At 57.4% G+C, this 14,124-nt stretch overlaps 1 protein-coding gene across 7 annotated transcripts in view; it reads left to right on the top strand.

Annotated features, from left to right (window-relative positions):
* Positions 1 to 14,124, top strand: part of ZNF710 (zinc finger protein 710) — a 67,188-nt gene that overhangs the window by 45,247 nt on the left and 7,817 nt on the right. For 3 of the 7 annotated variants that reach the window (XM_032345523.1, XM_032345519.1, XM_032345522.1), the window contains exon 2: positions 10,467 to 11,958. In XM_032345523.1, coding sequence (XP_032201414.1) covers positions 10,495 to 11,958 — 1,464 coding nt within the window. In that variant the 5' untranslated portion in view covers positions 10,467 to 10,494. Of the gene's footprint in view, positions 1 to 4; positions 1,410 to 4,880; positions 6,168 to 10,033; positions 10,208 to 10,461; positions 11,959 to 14,124 lie in introns of those variants that run through there. The other 4 variants (XM_032345520.1, XM_032345525.1, XM_032345518.1 and 1 more) reach the window with 4 other exon arrangements.

Here is a 14,124-nt window from a genome sequence, read left to right as displayed (position 1 = left end):
CGGAGGGGAGAGATGAAAGAGGAAAGAGGAGATGGGAGCGCGGGACCAAGCGGCAGAGCAGAGGATGGGGTTGCCACGGAAACGGAAGGAGGGGAGGAATGGAGGGAGAGGAAGACAGGATGGAGGAGGCTGAGGTCCCCGCGAGGGCGGGGCTTGGTGAGGAAGAAGGGAAGCCATGAGGGGCTCCCACGGCTGACTCTGGCCCTGGCGGGGAAACTGAGGTCAGCGGGAGTAGAAGATGCAACTGGACAGCTCATCCCTGCCCAGAGCTGGCCCGGGTCCTAGGGAGACCCAGCTGGCGTCAGCTGCACACAGTCCCCCCTTCCCCGCCCCCCGACAGGGGCTGCCTCTCTCCAAGCCTCCGTTTCCACAACCGCACAACAGAAACGGTCCTCCGGTCCCCAGAGGGCTTCCCGGAAGCCGAGAGATTGTGTGTGCTCATCACAGGGCCTGACGGAGTTCAAGCCCAATAGAATGCCCTGTCGTTCCACCATCTGTGATTCTTATCTTTGTCCCATGAACTTGTAAGCCCAAGTTTTGTTTGTTTTTCCCTGTGACATGAACCTGGTGATCTTTGGGTGCAGCACAGGGTCGTTGTCTGGAGAGCAGATGTGCTTTTTGCTTCTGGAACTGGAGGAAAGACATGGAGTTTTCTGGAAACACGAGGCCTGCTGTCCCTTCTCCTGGGAGCTGGCGCTGGTCGTGGAGTTCAAGGAGCGGAAGTCTAGGCTCAGGGGAGGAGCTGGTTCCACCTGGGGCTCAGCAAAGGGCTTCTTTTTTTTTTTTTTTTCTTTGCACTTGAATATGGGTCTTTGCAAAAGGACGGCCTTCGTTCTGGGTGCACACTCTGCTGGGAAGGCACGGGGGGTGGGGGCGGGGGGGGGAGCACACAGACATGCTCTTTGCTCTGGCCTTGTCAGGGTGAGCTAACCGCAGGGCCAGCCAACAAGCCAAGAGTTACATAAAGAGATACAGCATTATGACTTTTAATAAGGTCCAGGAAGGGAAAGTATTACATGCCTAGCTTCTTAGAACGTGGGGGAGTCAGGCCTGACTGGGGGTCATGGGGAGAGTCAGGGACAGCTTCCTGAGGAAGGGCAGCCCCCTAGAAAGGCAAAAGATGAGGAAGAACATTCCATTCAGGGGGAACAGCGTATGAAAAGGCTGTGTGCGGGCAGGTCTGTTAAAGATGAAAAAAGCCCACGTTTCTGGAGTGATAAGTCAGGGATCGAGCAGCACGCCCCGAAGCTGTCACATGGGCAGAAACCAATCACGCAAGTTCCTCTAAGTCCTTGGTGGAGGTGTTTGCACTTGACACCCTGAGCAGGGTGGGGAGCTAGGACTATTCTAGCATTGGAGGCCAAGGGCCAGCTGTGAGGGCCAACTCTCGAGAGCTCAGGACCCTTCCTGCAGGTTGGTTGACTCCACTGCCCACCGTGCCCACCGTGCCCGCCCTCGAGGCCCTCAGACCGTGGAAACAGACACCCCAGGGGGAGGCTGAGTGTGGAGTGACCACCATGTTTGTTGACATGGTTGGACAGAAATGTAGCCAGAATCAAGAGCTCTCAGGTTCCTCTTTGAGGTGGGGGGAGGGCTCGGGGCCTTGGCTTCCCACATCTCCAAATGATGCTGGTGGACAGGAGGGTCCACAGAGTTCCTTCCAGCCCTGCCGATGAAGATTCCAAGGCCAGCCATGAGGGTACACGGCGACAGTGTGCGCGCCGAGGCCCTTCAGCAGGGCCACTGTCCCGCTGTGGCAGAACCGAGCTTTCTTCCTTTGTGGTGAAGAAACAGACGCATCTGCCCAGGGAGCCTGTGGGGCGTCAGGTGGGAGGCTGGGGGCCCACAGCTTCTAGGGGCCTGGTGACTTCAGAGACACCGCATCATTCCCACACCCGCATCTCTGCAGGCGGCGTGACATTTGCTCCCCTAATTTCTGCCTCAGATGCCTGGGTCGTTTTTAGTCAGGCTCATTTCTGTAAGGATCAGAGACCCTCCCGACCCATCTCAGGACAAGGGGGCCCGACCCATCTCAAAAGCAGGGGTCGGGCCCATCCAGGGAACGGGGCTCCCCAGGCTCTCCCGAAAGTGCTTCAGTCCATCTCTGGCCAGGGCCCTGCTCCTCAGAGACCCAGGCACAGCCCCCAGCCCTCCTCTCCCACTCCCCATGCCTCAGGCTCGCTCAGCTCTGCCCATTCTTGACCTGGCCTGACTCCGTCTCACGGCATGCCTGGGTGAATTCCTCGGACATCCCTGTGGTTGAGGGCTTGAGGCCTGATGCATAGCCAGGTTTCCAGAGAGGAGCCTGTCTGGCCCAAGTCCATTTGGGGCATGGGGAGGAGCAGGCCAGGATCTGGGTCCAGCTCCCATGGGTACCGCCTGTGTGGGGTGACCCCGCACTGGGAGTGGGGCAGCTGCCCTTAGGGGAGGGAGAGGAAGGAGCCCACGTGGGGTGAGCTGTTACAGCCTCAAGAAGGTAGGTCCTCCTTTTTAATCCCAGTTACCTAACATGGGGTTACATTAGTTTCAGGTGTGCACGATAGTGACTCAGCATTTCCATACGTCACCCTGTGCGTATCACCTGTGCGCTTCTGAATCTCCAGCACCTGCTTCCCCCACGCCCCTCTCCTCCCCTCGGGTCAGCAGCAGTGTTTTCACTAGAGTTACCTCTTTCTTGGTTTGTGTCTCTCTTTTTTTTTCCCTTTGCTTTGTTTTTCCTTTGTTTTGTTTCTTAAATTCCACCTATTAATAAAGTAGGATACTCCTAATTCACCCTCGAGGCCAGGTCACTGCGAGGGTGCTCGTCAGATCTTAACTAATTAACTGGGAGAATCAGGATCAGCTGGGGAACTTTTGGAACGCTAGGATGCCCAGGGGCGTCTGGCTGGCTCAGTCGGAAGAGCGTGCGACACTGGATCTTGGGGTCATGAGTTCGAGCCCCCGCGTTGGGTGTAGAGATTACTAAAAATAAATAAACTTAAAAAGAAAATATCTCAGAAGATTCCAGGCCCAGGCGCTGGTCCTCTTAATCAGTTGAGGCCTTTAGACCCTGTGAAGCCAGGATGTCTGCCCTCGGGACAGTTTGTGAGGTCACACAAATACAGGGAGCCCAAGGTTGTGCCTCTCACCGGGGACTCCATCCCTTGTTTCCCTGGGTGCAGGCGTCACAGCGTCCTGGAGGAGGGGACCTTACACAGTGGCTGTCAGCTTTTCCCTCCCGCTTCCCCTAGCTTGGTGCCTCTCTCCCAGGACACTCCCTGGCGGGCCCACTCTGCTCCCCTCCAGTCCCTGTCCTCTGGGTGGGCCGGCTGCTGGCGAGATGATCGTAAACATACAGTCATGAATCAGCGTGATTGTACCAAGTTCTCCAGAGAAGCAGCACCAGTAGGATATATATATACAAAGAGAGAGCGAGATTTATTTTAAGGAATTGGCTCACCCAATTGTGGGGGCTGGCAAGTCCGAAATCTGCAGAGCAGGCTGGCAACGCGGGCAGGATTTCCATGATTCGGTCTTCAGGCAGAATCCCTTCTTCTCTGGGAAACCTCGGCTGTTCTCTGGAGGCTTACCACTGATTGGATAAGAGCTGCCAACATTAAGGAGGGCAGTCTGCTTTACTTCGGGTCAGCTGATTGTAGATGTTAATCACATCCACAGAAGCGTTCACAGCAACATGTAGATTAGTGTTTGAGCAAACAGCGGGCGCCACGGCCCAGCCAAGTCTACAGGAATATTAACCTGAGGGCCTCAGGCTGTAGAAGAGGCCCTCACCCTGCCCTCAGGCTAAGGAATGCTTCCTTGGAGGCAGTGCCTGCGCTGAACCCTAAAGGATGAGGGGTTATTCACTCGGGCTTGGCAGAGGAGTCAGCCTGTGCAAAGGCCCTGAGGTCGGAGACAGGCATGTGTGTGTGTGTGTGTACATGTGAACACACACACTGCAGTCAGGAAGGCTTGGGAGGATCAGGTGTAGCTCAGCTGGCCATAGCACCGAGCAGCCTGCTAGGCCATGAGGACTTTATCCCACAGGCCATGTGACTGAGGGTAGGCCTACAACCTATACTCTAGTCCTTGCCTCATGCTCTCACTGAATGACCCTGAGCCAGTCCCCTCCCTGAGCCTCACCTGTAAAAAGAAGTGGCTGAACACAGTGTACGTGTATATCAGGCCCTTGTGTGGTTTGTGGGTTGGTGACACTGTGCTGGTGGCCCAGCCACCCCGACTCCTGGAGGCAGGCTCAGCAAATCTGTCCCTAGAGAAAAGGGGAAGCTGAGGCAGACAGAGACTCCCACACTTCCCCCTTGGCTGCTGTGCCCCACCCCCACCCGTGCCCTCAGCTCGGGCCTTAGGCTGCTGCGTCCAGTGAAGGCCCCGGGCTGGCAGAAGTGAGACTGTGGCAAAGAGCCCCGAGGTTTGCACAAGACTCCAGCCCTGGCTTTTGCTTCCTCTTCCTTTCTGGGGATTTACCTTGAAGTCTGCAGTGAGGAAGACAGCCGAGGACACAGACGGCAGTTTTGCTACAAATTGAAGTCCAGGAGTGCTCACAGGCCGGGTCATACCTCTAACCACCTTTTTCCTTCCCTGGGCTCAGCTACCTGTCCCCTCCACACCCAGGGGCAGAGGGCCCAGCGGCCCACACCCGTGCGCATGCGCACACCCCCCACCCCCCCCACCCCCCCGCAGCTGGTGATGGGGGCAGAAAGGGGAGGCTGAATCACATTCCAAAGGGTGCAAATGCCAGACCAAGATGTGAGACCATCCTCTGCTCTCTATGGGGCCCTGAACTGTCTCCACTGGGCCCCGGGGCCTCAGCCCTGCCCCTACCCCACCCCAGTAAGGCGCGTACACACACACACACACCACACACACACCACACACACACACACACACACACCCCTCCCCATGCCCTCCCCTACCCGCCAGATCCTGGTGCTTCCACTGTACCTGAGTTCACTCAGGGCAGCTGCTTGAGTGCTCTCTGCTGTATCCCTACAACCAAGACCAGTACCAGCCCCTAGTGGGTACCCAGGAGCTCTGGCTGAGTTAGTGATTCAGTTGCCAGACTGGAGACATAGCGTCTCAGCCACCTGGTGCCTCAAGGCCAAGATGAAGGGGCCGAGGGCCAAACCTGCCTTCCAGCACAAGCCTGGAGCCCCCTGCAGCCTGTGTGTGGGCACAGGTGGGGGCACCTCTAGACCCTCAGGGTAGTCATCGAAGTGAGTGGATCACGGGTGCATGGGGACATCCCAAAGGGGGATCCTGTGCTGTCAGTTGGTTTTTGAGATGTCCTGGTGGTAGAATTTAGTCAAGGAATAACCTGCTGGTCACTTCCTTCCTGGGGGCCCTGAGGCAGACCAGGCTCCAGTGCCTTCCTCCCAAGCTCTGCCCTGCCATCTGTGTTCTAGGGACACTGGCCGCCCCGAGCTCCCCAGACCTCTCGGGCTCTCAGAGTGAGGATGCGTGAAGGGGCTCTCACTGACAGGAAAGGCACCTTCTAGAACAATGGGGGTGGGTAACAAGTGCTGCCCCATCTTGCAGAGGGGACCCTGGGGGACAGGCAGGTAGGCCAAGGATTAACCTGCCCTCAATGTTCCGAGAAACCGCATGTGCCCTTTTTACAAACAAGGAAACCAAGACCTTGTGTGATCAGGTGACTCGTCCAGGGTCACACAGCAAATCACCCTTAACGCATTTGACGAGAATGTTGGTGTTGACAGGAACCCTTATAGTACAGCAGTGGGTGAAGTGACCGCGCTCTGGGGGCCAGGGTCGCTGTCCAGGCCTCCTGCTGGGCCTCAGGGTGAGGCTTGGGGCCCTCCCCAGGGGGCTGGCCTGGGTGGTGCCTGGCCCGGGGATGTAGGGCTGCTCCTCCCTCCCTCCCCTTCCTCTGCCTCTACAGCTCCCCACCCCCTCCCTCTCTCTCCCCTCTTCCCTTCTCCCCTTCTTCTTCCCTACCCCTCCATGGCCTCTCATCCACGCCCCCCCCCCCCCCCCGTCCCAGTGTTTAAGCTACCACCAACCAGCTATTCTATCTTCTCTCTTTTCCTGCCTTTGCCATGTCCTTTCTCTCCATGCTGGGAACCCAGGGTGCCCCGGCAGGAGGCTGAGCTGCAGCCTGCCCAGAAGAGAGCCCAGGAAGGTCTGAGCTCCCCTTTCTCGGGGTCACCGTGGTGAGCTTTTATTCTGAGCACCATATAAATTGGGGGGGGGTGGGCTGGCCTTGTCCTGAGAGGGGAGGCCACAAAGGGGGCCGTGAGGAGGGAGCACCTGGCCCACAGGTGGTGCACATCTGGTAGGCTCTCCTCCAGGCCTGGGCAGTGTCGAGCTAGGGCATAAAACAGAAGGGCTGTGCCAGCAGGGGGCTGGGGGGGTGCCCAAAAGAGGACCCAGAAGAGAGAAATAGGGACACTGATTTGCAGAGTCCCCAGCTTTGCACTCCTTGTTTCTGTGTCTGGTAGACGGAGCTCGCATGCACAATGCAGGTAAATTAGATTCCCTCTGTTTCTTTCTCCGAGCCTCTGTCTCAGCAAACAGGGCCCCTCTGAAACGTACACGCAGACGCAGGCGTGCACTCAGCCGGCCCTGTCACCCCACTGAACATGCACTGATGGGTTGGGGGGGGGCGGTGTTCTGCTCAGCCAAGTGGAAGCGCAGGGATCTGACGGGCCACGCAGGCACGGGCTGGTGCAGGGTTCCAGCAAGAAGTGCAGTCCGAGTAGAGGTGCGCTAGAGGGGTCCCTGGATCAGCTGGGCAGGGACAGCTCGGAGGCCTCCCAGTTGGAGGTCACCTGGGCCCCCCCATCTGAGCACCTGCTGGCTCCTCGGAACCTGGGGGTGACCGGGCATCGCCTGGGAGCCAACGCCGGGCTCAGAGACGTGACACGACCTACCAGGTCGCACAGATTAAAGGCACAGAGCTGGAGGCCTGGGGCCCTGATGGGGCCGGGCCGGAGGGCCCCCGGGCCTGCACGGCCCAGCTCTGCTGTGACTGAGGGGACACTCAAGCCTGTGACTGAGGCCCTGGGTTCCTGGGCTTCGTGGAGTGCATCTGGCCCCACCCCCCAGGGGCTTATTTCAGGATTGAATGGCTCCCCTGGGACTTGGTGAGCACTCAGTTAATGGGAAGTTAGCTCTTCTGCCCATATTCAGGGTTAGTTGCTGGCACCTGTGTGCTCTTCCCCGCATGGGCACAAGCTCCTCTCGAGCGAGAAACCCGGGCAGGTCGCCTTTCACACCCAGGCCGAGGCTCCTGTCACAGAAACATTGACTCAGCCTGCCTGCTCCCAGAGGCAGGGGACGCCTGCTCCGTCAGAGGCTGGTGTGATCCTTAGGAGTGGTCCCTTGCACTCTTAAAGGGCACTCCTAGCAGGGACAATAAGCTGGAGGATGCCCCGCCCCCCGGGGGACCACCTGTGCTCCCACGCCCCATCAGCTGCCAGAGGCCTGATGGTTTCTTCGCACATGTTCCCTCGAGGTCGCCAGGAGGGGAGGGTGCCGGCTTTGGGGCCACAGAGAGGAGCCCAGAGAGGGAACGAACATCCACACTGCCGTCCTCCTCTTTTCTCCACCCCACGAGGAGACGCTGCTCCCCCGCCACACCCATGAAGAAGCAGGCTGGGGAGGCTGTGGGATGTGCCTGAGCAAGGAAAGGGCAAAATCCGGTTTTGAACTCCAGACCCAGGGCCAAGTCCCCAGCACTGGTTCCACTGCTGGCGGTCAGTGGCTCCCTCCCTGGCCCTGACTTCACAGGAGTCTAGAAAAAGTGCTGAGCGGGTTCTTTGCTCAAACCCACAGTCAGCATAAGGGCTGCTCCTGGGTGCTGTGTCAGACTGGTGGCCCCGGGGGGGCGGGGAGGCGACGATGCTGCCCCACAGGGTGGGCGTGGTGGGCACAGCGGTCTCTAAGGATTCACCCACTACCTCCCCCAGCTCACATCTCCGAGCACAGGGCTGGACCCGGAGCAGGGATTTTATTAGCAAGCGTTTGTGGCACAAAGAAATGAATGGGTTCTCATCCCAGAAGCACCCCAACCTTTGCTGAATTGGGGGCCCCGGGAGGGAGACGTCTCTCTGCTCTATGGCCTTCATCAGGAAGCTCTTCTTCCAGGATCTGGGTGAATAAATAAGTTTAATTGTTTGCATTTGGTGAGGGCTTGATAATTAACAAATCCCCTTCATCTAGTTACGACCTCTGGGCTCTCACGATCCTTCCGTGGGTAGGTCTTTCCATCGCCATGTTTTTTGTTGTTGTTGTTTTTTAAGATTTTATTTATTTATTTGACAGGCAGAGATCACAATTAGGCAGAGGGGCAGGCGGGGGCAGGGGGGAAGCAGGCTCCCTGCTGAGCTGAGAGCCCTACTTGAGGCTCTATCCCAGGACCCTGGGATCATGACCTGAGCCGAAGGCAGAGGCTTTAACCCACTGAGCCACCCAGGCGCCCCCATCGCCATGTTTTAGATGGAGAAACTGAGGTGCAGAAGAGACTTTGAAGTGACCTTAGTCCCTTGTAAGTGACAGAGCTCAGACTTGGGGCCAAGCTGCCCACCCCCATTCCATGCAGTGGGGCATTGGGGCAGGGCTGAATGAGGTTTAGCCCTTCCGGCCTGTTCCGGATGGACCCTGAGCCCGAGTCAGGTTCCGTTCCACCTGACCCTCCCACGAGAGCCTGACTTTAAGATTAATAGTTTAATCTTTAGTGTCCATTTCAAGGAAGCTAAATTCCTGTCTGGGGTGTTTTATTTTTAGCCGGCTTCAGGAAGGGGAAGCTCCATTGGCCTGTGGGGGGAGGGAGGCAGGAGGCCCAGAGCCAGTTTCCTGAGGAAGGGCTGAAGCCCGCCATGCCCCTGACCCTGACCCTGGGACCAGAGCTGGCCGGGCAGCCAGGAGCCACCCCAGCAATAATCTTTCCCCTCCCTATGGAGCACTTCTGATGGGACTGCGCCGAGTGAGGGTGGGCCTTGCAGTCAGGCTGAGTGTCCCAGGCCAGGGAGGAGGCCCTCCCACATCCGGGGCACACACAGCAGTCCTGGGGAGGCCTGGAGAGGGTGCCTGGGCCCGAGGGAGGGCCAGGGAGTCCCAGGAACAGGTGGAATTTGAGGGAAGCCTGGGAGGCTGGTGGGAGGAGCCGTGTGCAAAGGCCTGTTACCCAGACTGCGCCCCCAGGAAGGCAGGGAGCCCGTGCACCAGGGTTTGGGCCCCAACAGGTGAGAGCATTGGCTTTTTTAGAAGAACCGGTCAGGTCAGAGCGCGTGCCTGCGAACCTGAGGGTCGACTCTTGGTCTTTATTTCAGACAGTGCTCTCAAACATTGGCGTTAACCATCATGGGGACTTCCGTCAGATCACATTTTACGTGGAACGCCAGTGTACAAATCAGAGGAAAGGCCTACTTTTAATCGGCATAAATTTAGATATCTAAATGTGTAATACTTCGCTAATCCAGAACAATCACCTGTTAGAGAGACACAGTCGTGGAGCATCAGGCTTCATAGATAGGTGGTAACCCCGAGATCGACCTTGGCACCTGATTTATTTTTGTGTTACCTTATTTTTGCCATATATTTGTTTTCTTTCCCCCCACCTCAATATAGATAGAGATAGATCTCTATCTGTATTTGATATATTTTTTAAAAAACCAAAACAGGGTGCCTGGGTGGCTCAGTTAAGTGTCTGCTTTGGCTCAGGTCATGATCTCGGGGTCCTGGGATCAAGTCCCGCATCAGGCTCCCTGCTCAGTGGGAAGCCTGCTTCTCCCTCTCCCTCTGCTCCGCCGCCCACTTATTCTCTCTCTCTCTTTCTCCAATAAATGAGTAAATAATCTTTATTTATATATATATATATATATATATATATATATATATATGTAGTAATAATGAAAACACATTTAAAAAAATAAAAACTAAAAACCACAACAGCTCATTCATATGGTCAAGCCCTTACTGATGGTCACAGTTGTTTAACACCTCTGTACGGTCTCAAGGTCTGTGTAAAATTCATTACCTTGGGGAACAAAGCCAGTGGGGCTACAAAATGTGCTGGGGGAAGGCATATATTACGTTTGAGGAAATGGGTTCTCTAAAATCGATTTTTGAAAGAGAGGAATCTTTTTTTTTTTACAATTTCAAATCAGCTTTTTGGAGGAACTCTCTGGAAGGGCGTTCTGGGGAACATAGTTTGAGAACCACTGTGGAAATGCCACCTTCCTGTTAACAGGTGGGAAGACTGAGGCCGGCGAGGGGGCACAGCTTATCTGGGATCCCACAGGGAGATGGAGATGATGGGCAGATCATCCCCATGATGACAAGGGTGTCCTGTTCCCAAGGCAGCGAGAGAAACACACCAGGGACAGACACAGCCCAAATTAGCCAAGTCTCTGCTGAACGTGTGTGTGTGTGTGTGTGTGTGTGTGTGTGTGTCTGTTTTGTGTGCAGCCTGGAGCCGGCTGTGTTGACGCTCCCTTCTCCTCCTGCAGCGATGCCCTCCTAGCCAGCCGCCACGGGATGGAGGGCTTCATGGACTCAGGGACACAGACGGATGCCGTGGTGGTGCTGTCCTTGGCTCAGGCTGCCGTGCTGGGCCTGGTCTCGGAAAATGAGCTCTTCGGAGCCACCATAAGCGCCGAAGCCTTCTACCCGGACCTGGGGCCCGAGCTGTCCGGGACGGCCATGGGGGAGCCCGGGCCCCCCGGCCCCGATGTCTACCAGCTGGCCTGCAACGGGAGGGCCTTGGAGGAGCCGGTGGAAGAGGAGGTGCTGGAGGTGGAGGCCGCCTTCGAGAAGCACACCCGGCGGAAGACGCGGCCACCTGTACGGCTGGTGCCCAAGGTCAAGTTTGAGAAGGTGGAGGAGGAGGAGGAGCAGGAGGTTTACGAGGTGTCCGTGCCCGGTGATGACAAGGATGTGGGCCCTCCCGAGGCCCCTGCTGAGGTGGCCGGCGGCGGTGGCGAGGCCCTGGTGCAGAGCAGCGCTGTCAAGATGATCGACCTGAGCGCCTTCAGCCGCAAGCCCCGGACACTGCGCCACCTGCCCCGAGCCCCGCGGCCGGAGCTGGACGCCACCGCCTACGACCCCCACTTCCCCGACCCGGCCCGGGACAGCTTCCCAGAGCCCGGCGTGGCGCTGCCCGGGCCGGAGCCCCTGCCGTCCTCCGAGTGCGGCTTCGAGGCGCCCCACCTGGCCCCACTGGGCGACCCCGAGGCCCCCGCCCTGGAGTCGCCGGAGCCCGTGAAGCCGGAGCAGGGCTTCGTGTGGCAGGAGGCCAGCGAGTTCGAGGCGGACGCGGCCGGCTCCACGGTGGAGCGCCACAAGAAGGCGCAGCTGGACCGGCTGGACATCAACGTGCAGATCGACGACTCGTACCTGGTGGAGGCGGGCGACCGGCAGAAGCGCTGGCAGTGCCGCATGTGCGAGAAGTCCTACACGTCCAAGTACAACCTGGTGACGCACATCCTGGGCCACAACGGCATCAAGCCGCACTCGTGCCCGCACTGCAGCAAGCTCTTCAAGCAGCCCAGCCACCTGCAGACGCACCTGCTGACGCACCAGGGCACCCGGCCCCACAAGTGCCAGGTGTGCCAGAAGGCCTTCACGCAGACCAGCCACCTCAAGCGCCACATGCTGCTGCACTCAGAGGTCAAGCCCTACAGCTGCCACTTCTGCGGCCGCGGCTTCGCCTACCCCAGCGAGCTCAAGGCGCACGAGGTGAAGCATGAGAGCGGCCGCTGCCACGTCTGCGTGGAGTGCGGCCTGGACTTCTCCACGCTGACGCAGCTCAAGCGCCACCTGGCCTCCCACCAGGGCCCCACCCTGTACCAGTGCCTCGAGTGCGACAAGTCCTTCCACTACCGCAGCCAGCTGCAGAACCACATGCTCAAGCACCAGAACGTGCGGCCCTTCGTGTGCACGGAGTGTGGCATGGAGTTCAGCCAGATCCACCACCTGAAGCAGCACTCCCTCACCCACAAGGTAGGGGGGCTTGTGGGGGGAGGGTTGACAGGGGGGAAGGGGGCTCTAGCCACTTGCCCTCCTGGGGCTGTTGGGGGAGGGGACCTAGCTGCCGGCCCTCCCTGGGGGCTGCCCTGGCGCCTCTGCTCCTCCCCGGCACATCCTCCCCAGCACCTCTCCTTCCCCGCAAGGGGCCTGGCCCCAGGCCTGAGGCTCTTCCCTCTCCTCCTGCAGACCTTGTCCAGTGCTCCCCAAAGTCCTGCTTCAGATCCCTTAGGGAGCTATAGAGACGGGAGGCAGATGAACCTGTCATGTTTATAATTACATATTCTTTCGGAGCCGTATTAGAAAAAAAATACAGTTGAAACTCAGGGCTTTTTTTTTTAACAGTAAAACTTAATTTTTGAAGTTTTTGAATGAAATGTTGGAGAAGCCCCAGCAGGCCCCAGGGAACCCAGTTGGAGAACCTCCGAAGCAGCCTGCCCTCCCGGAGGGCGGAGGCCACAGGGCAGTGGACGAGACGGTCAGAAGTGGAGGTTTTCTTTGCTCCTTGTAATTACCGAACTGTGTCCAAACCTGTGGTTTCCCTTTAGGAAAAAGCTTAAATATATTTCATTTTAAAAGGGAACCGAAAGAAGGAAAAATATCTGTTATGGAAAAGGACACAAACCAGGCAGAGCGATTTGTAGGGATGAAAGATGGAGCACACTGGCCTTGTCCACTGTGTCCTCGAGACATTACTTTGACCCACTGTCCCCCACCATCCCCTTCCTCCCCACAAGCCACCCTGCCTTTCAGCCACTGTCACCCCTTCCCAGAGGGCCTTCTGTCCAGGCTGATGGAATGAGGCCTTTTGGGTCCCACAGCCTCACTCGGCCCTCAGCCTACACCATCGTCTCCACCCTGAATCCAACCAACTTCACGTTTTGCAGCTCAACGTGCAAGAGCTCCCTTGTTCCATAATGGCAGCCGTAGGCCACTCGGGGTCCAGCCTGCATCCTCACCTCTCCCAGTGGACGCCGCAGCGAGTGGTGGGGTTGGGGGTGACTCCCTCCTTCCCCACCCGGGGACTATCTTCCTCTAGAGCAGAGACGACTTGTAGGCTTTGGCCGCTGCTCCCCAGTCAGTAGGGTACAGCTGCCCAGAGTGTGACGTTAAGAAGGATTCTGAAGCTGAGTCCAGGCTCGGCCATAAAAGTGGGACCGTGCGTCGAGTGAAACCAGACGACTGACTGACTTCATGTCTGCAGGGGGCGGTGGTGGGAGCCATAAGCACACGGACCCTCTCTGTGCCATTTTTCTCCTCTACTAAAAAGCCCCACAAGTCTGCAAAGTGTTAAAAGAGAAATAATACCGTGAAGAAAATCCGAGAACAAAAATCAGAGGCCGGCAAGATGGAAAACATGCCTGTCGTCAGTCTGGATTTGCACAGTGCGTGCATATATGTACTTAGGGAGTCAGCGCCTGGAGGTGGGGCCCCCTGGTGGTCAGACACATCTTCAGTGTGTCCCCCGAGTCCAGACACAGGACACACAGCCCCGTCTGCTGAAGGAGGTAGACACAGGCGCTGCCACCTTGTAATACAAAACTCACGTAAGCAGTCTGGACAGCAGCTGTGACCCCAAACACATGTCTGTCCCACTGGGGGTCTACTGTGTGACTGGCTCAGCAGAGAGATCAGGTCCCCGCATTTGTCCTGACTTTATTCCCCCCAACAATACGTCGGACCCCCTGTGCCCACAACACCCTGTCCCATTCTGGGGTCCCCTCCAGACCGTGGACAAGCCTGTTACAGTCAAACCAGAGGCTTTGCCACTGGAAGCATTGTCTCCTGGGGCAGGTGTCCCAAACTACTTCAATGATAAGAATCATCTCAGCAACCTGTTGAGACCAAAGATTCCTGGGCCCGGCCCCTCCAGGGAGGAATCTTCCAGAGACTGCGTGAGCAACAAGGCGGTTGGTTCTTATCACCAGGGAAGCTTGGGAAACTCTCAAGGGGTAAACTAGATGGGCTCCAGAGGTTTGAGAACTCTGCATTCAGACGAAAGTGTCATTTTTCTTTCTTTCTTTTTTTTTTTTTAAAGATTTTATTTATTTGACAGAGAGAGACACAGTGAGAGAGGGAACACAAGCAGAGGCTTAGGAGAGGGAGAAGCAGGCTTCCCGTTGAGAAGGGAGCCCGAAGCGG

This window comes from Mustela erminea, chromosome 5 (assembly GCF_009829155.1).
Source record: "Mustela erminea isolate mMusErm1 chromosome 5, mMusErm1.Pri, whole genome shotgun sequence".
Taxonomy (NCBI): Eukaryota; Metazoa; Chordata; class Mammalia; order Carnivora; family Mustelidae; genus Mustela; species Mustela erminea.
Note: the sequence above shows the minus strand (reverse complement) of the source record. Positions and strands in the feature narration are given on the sequence as shown.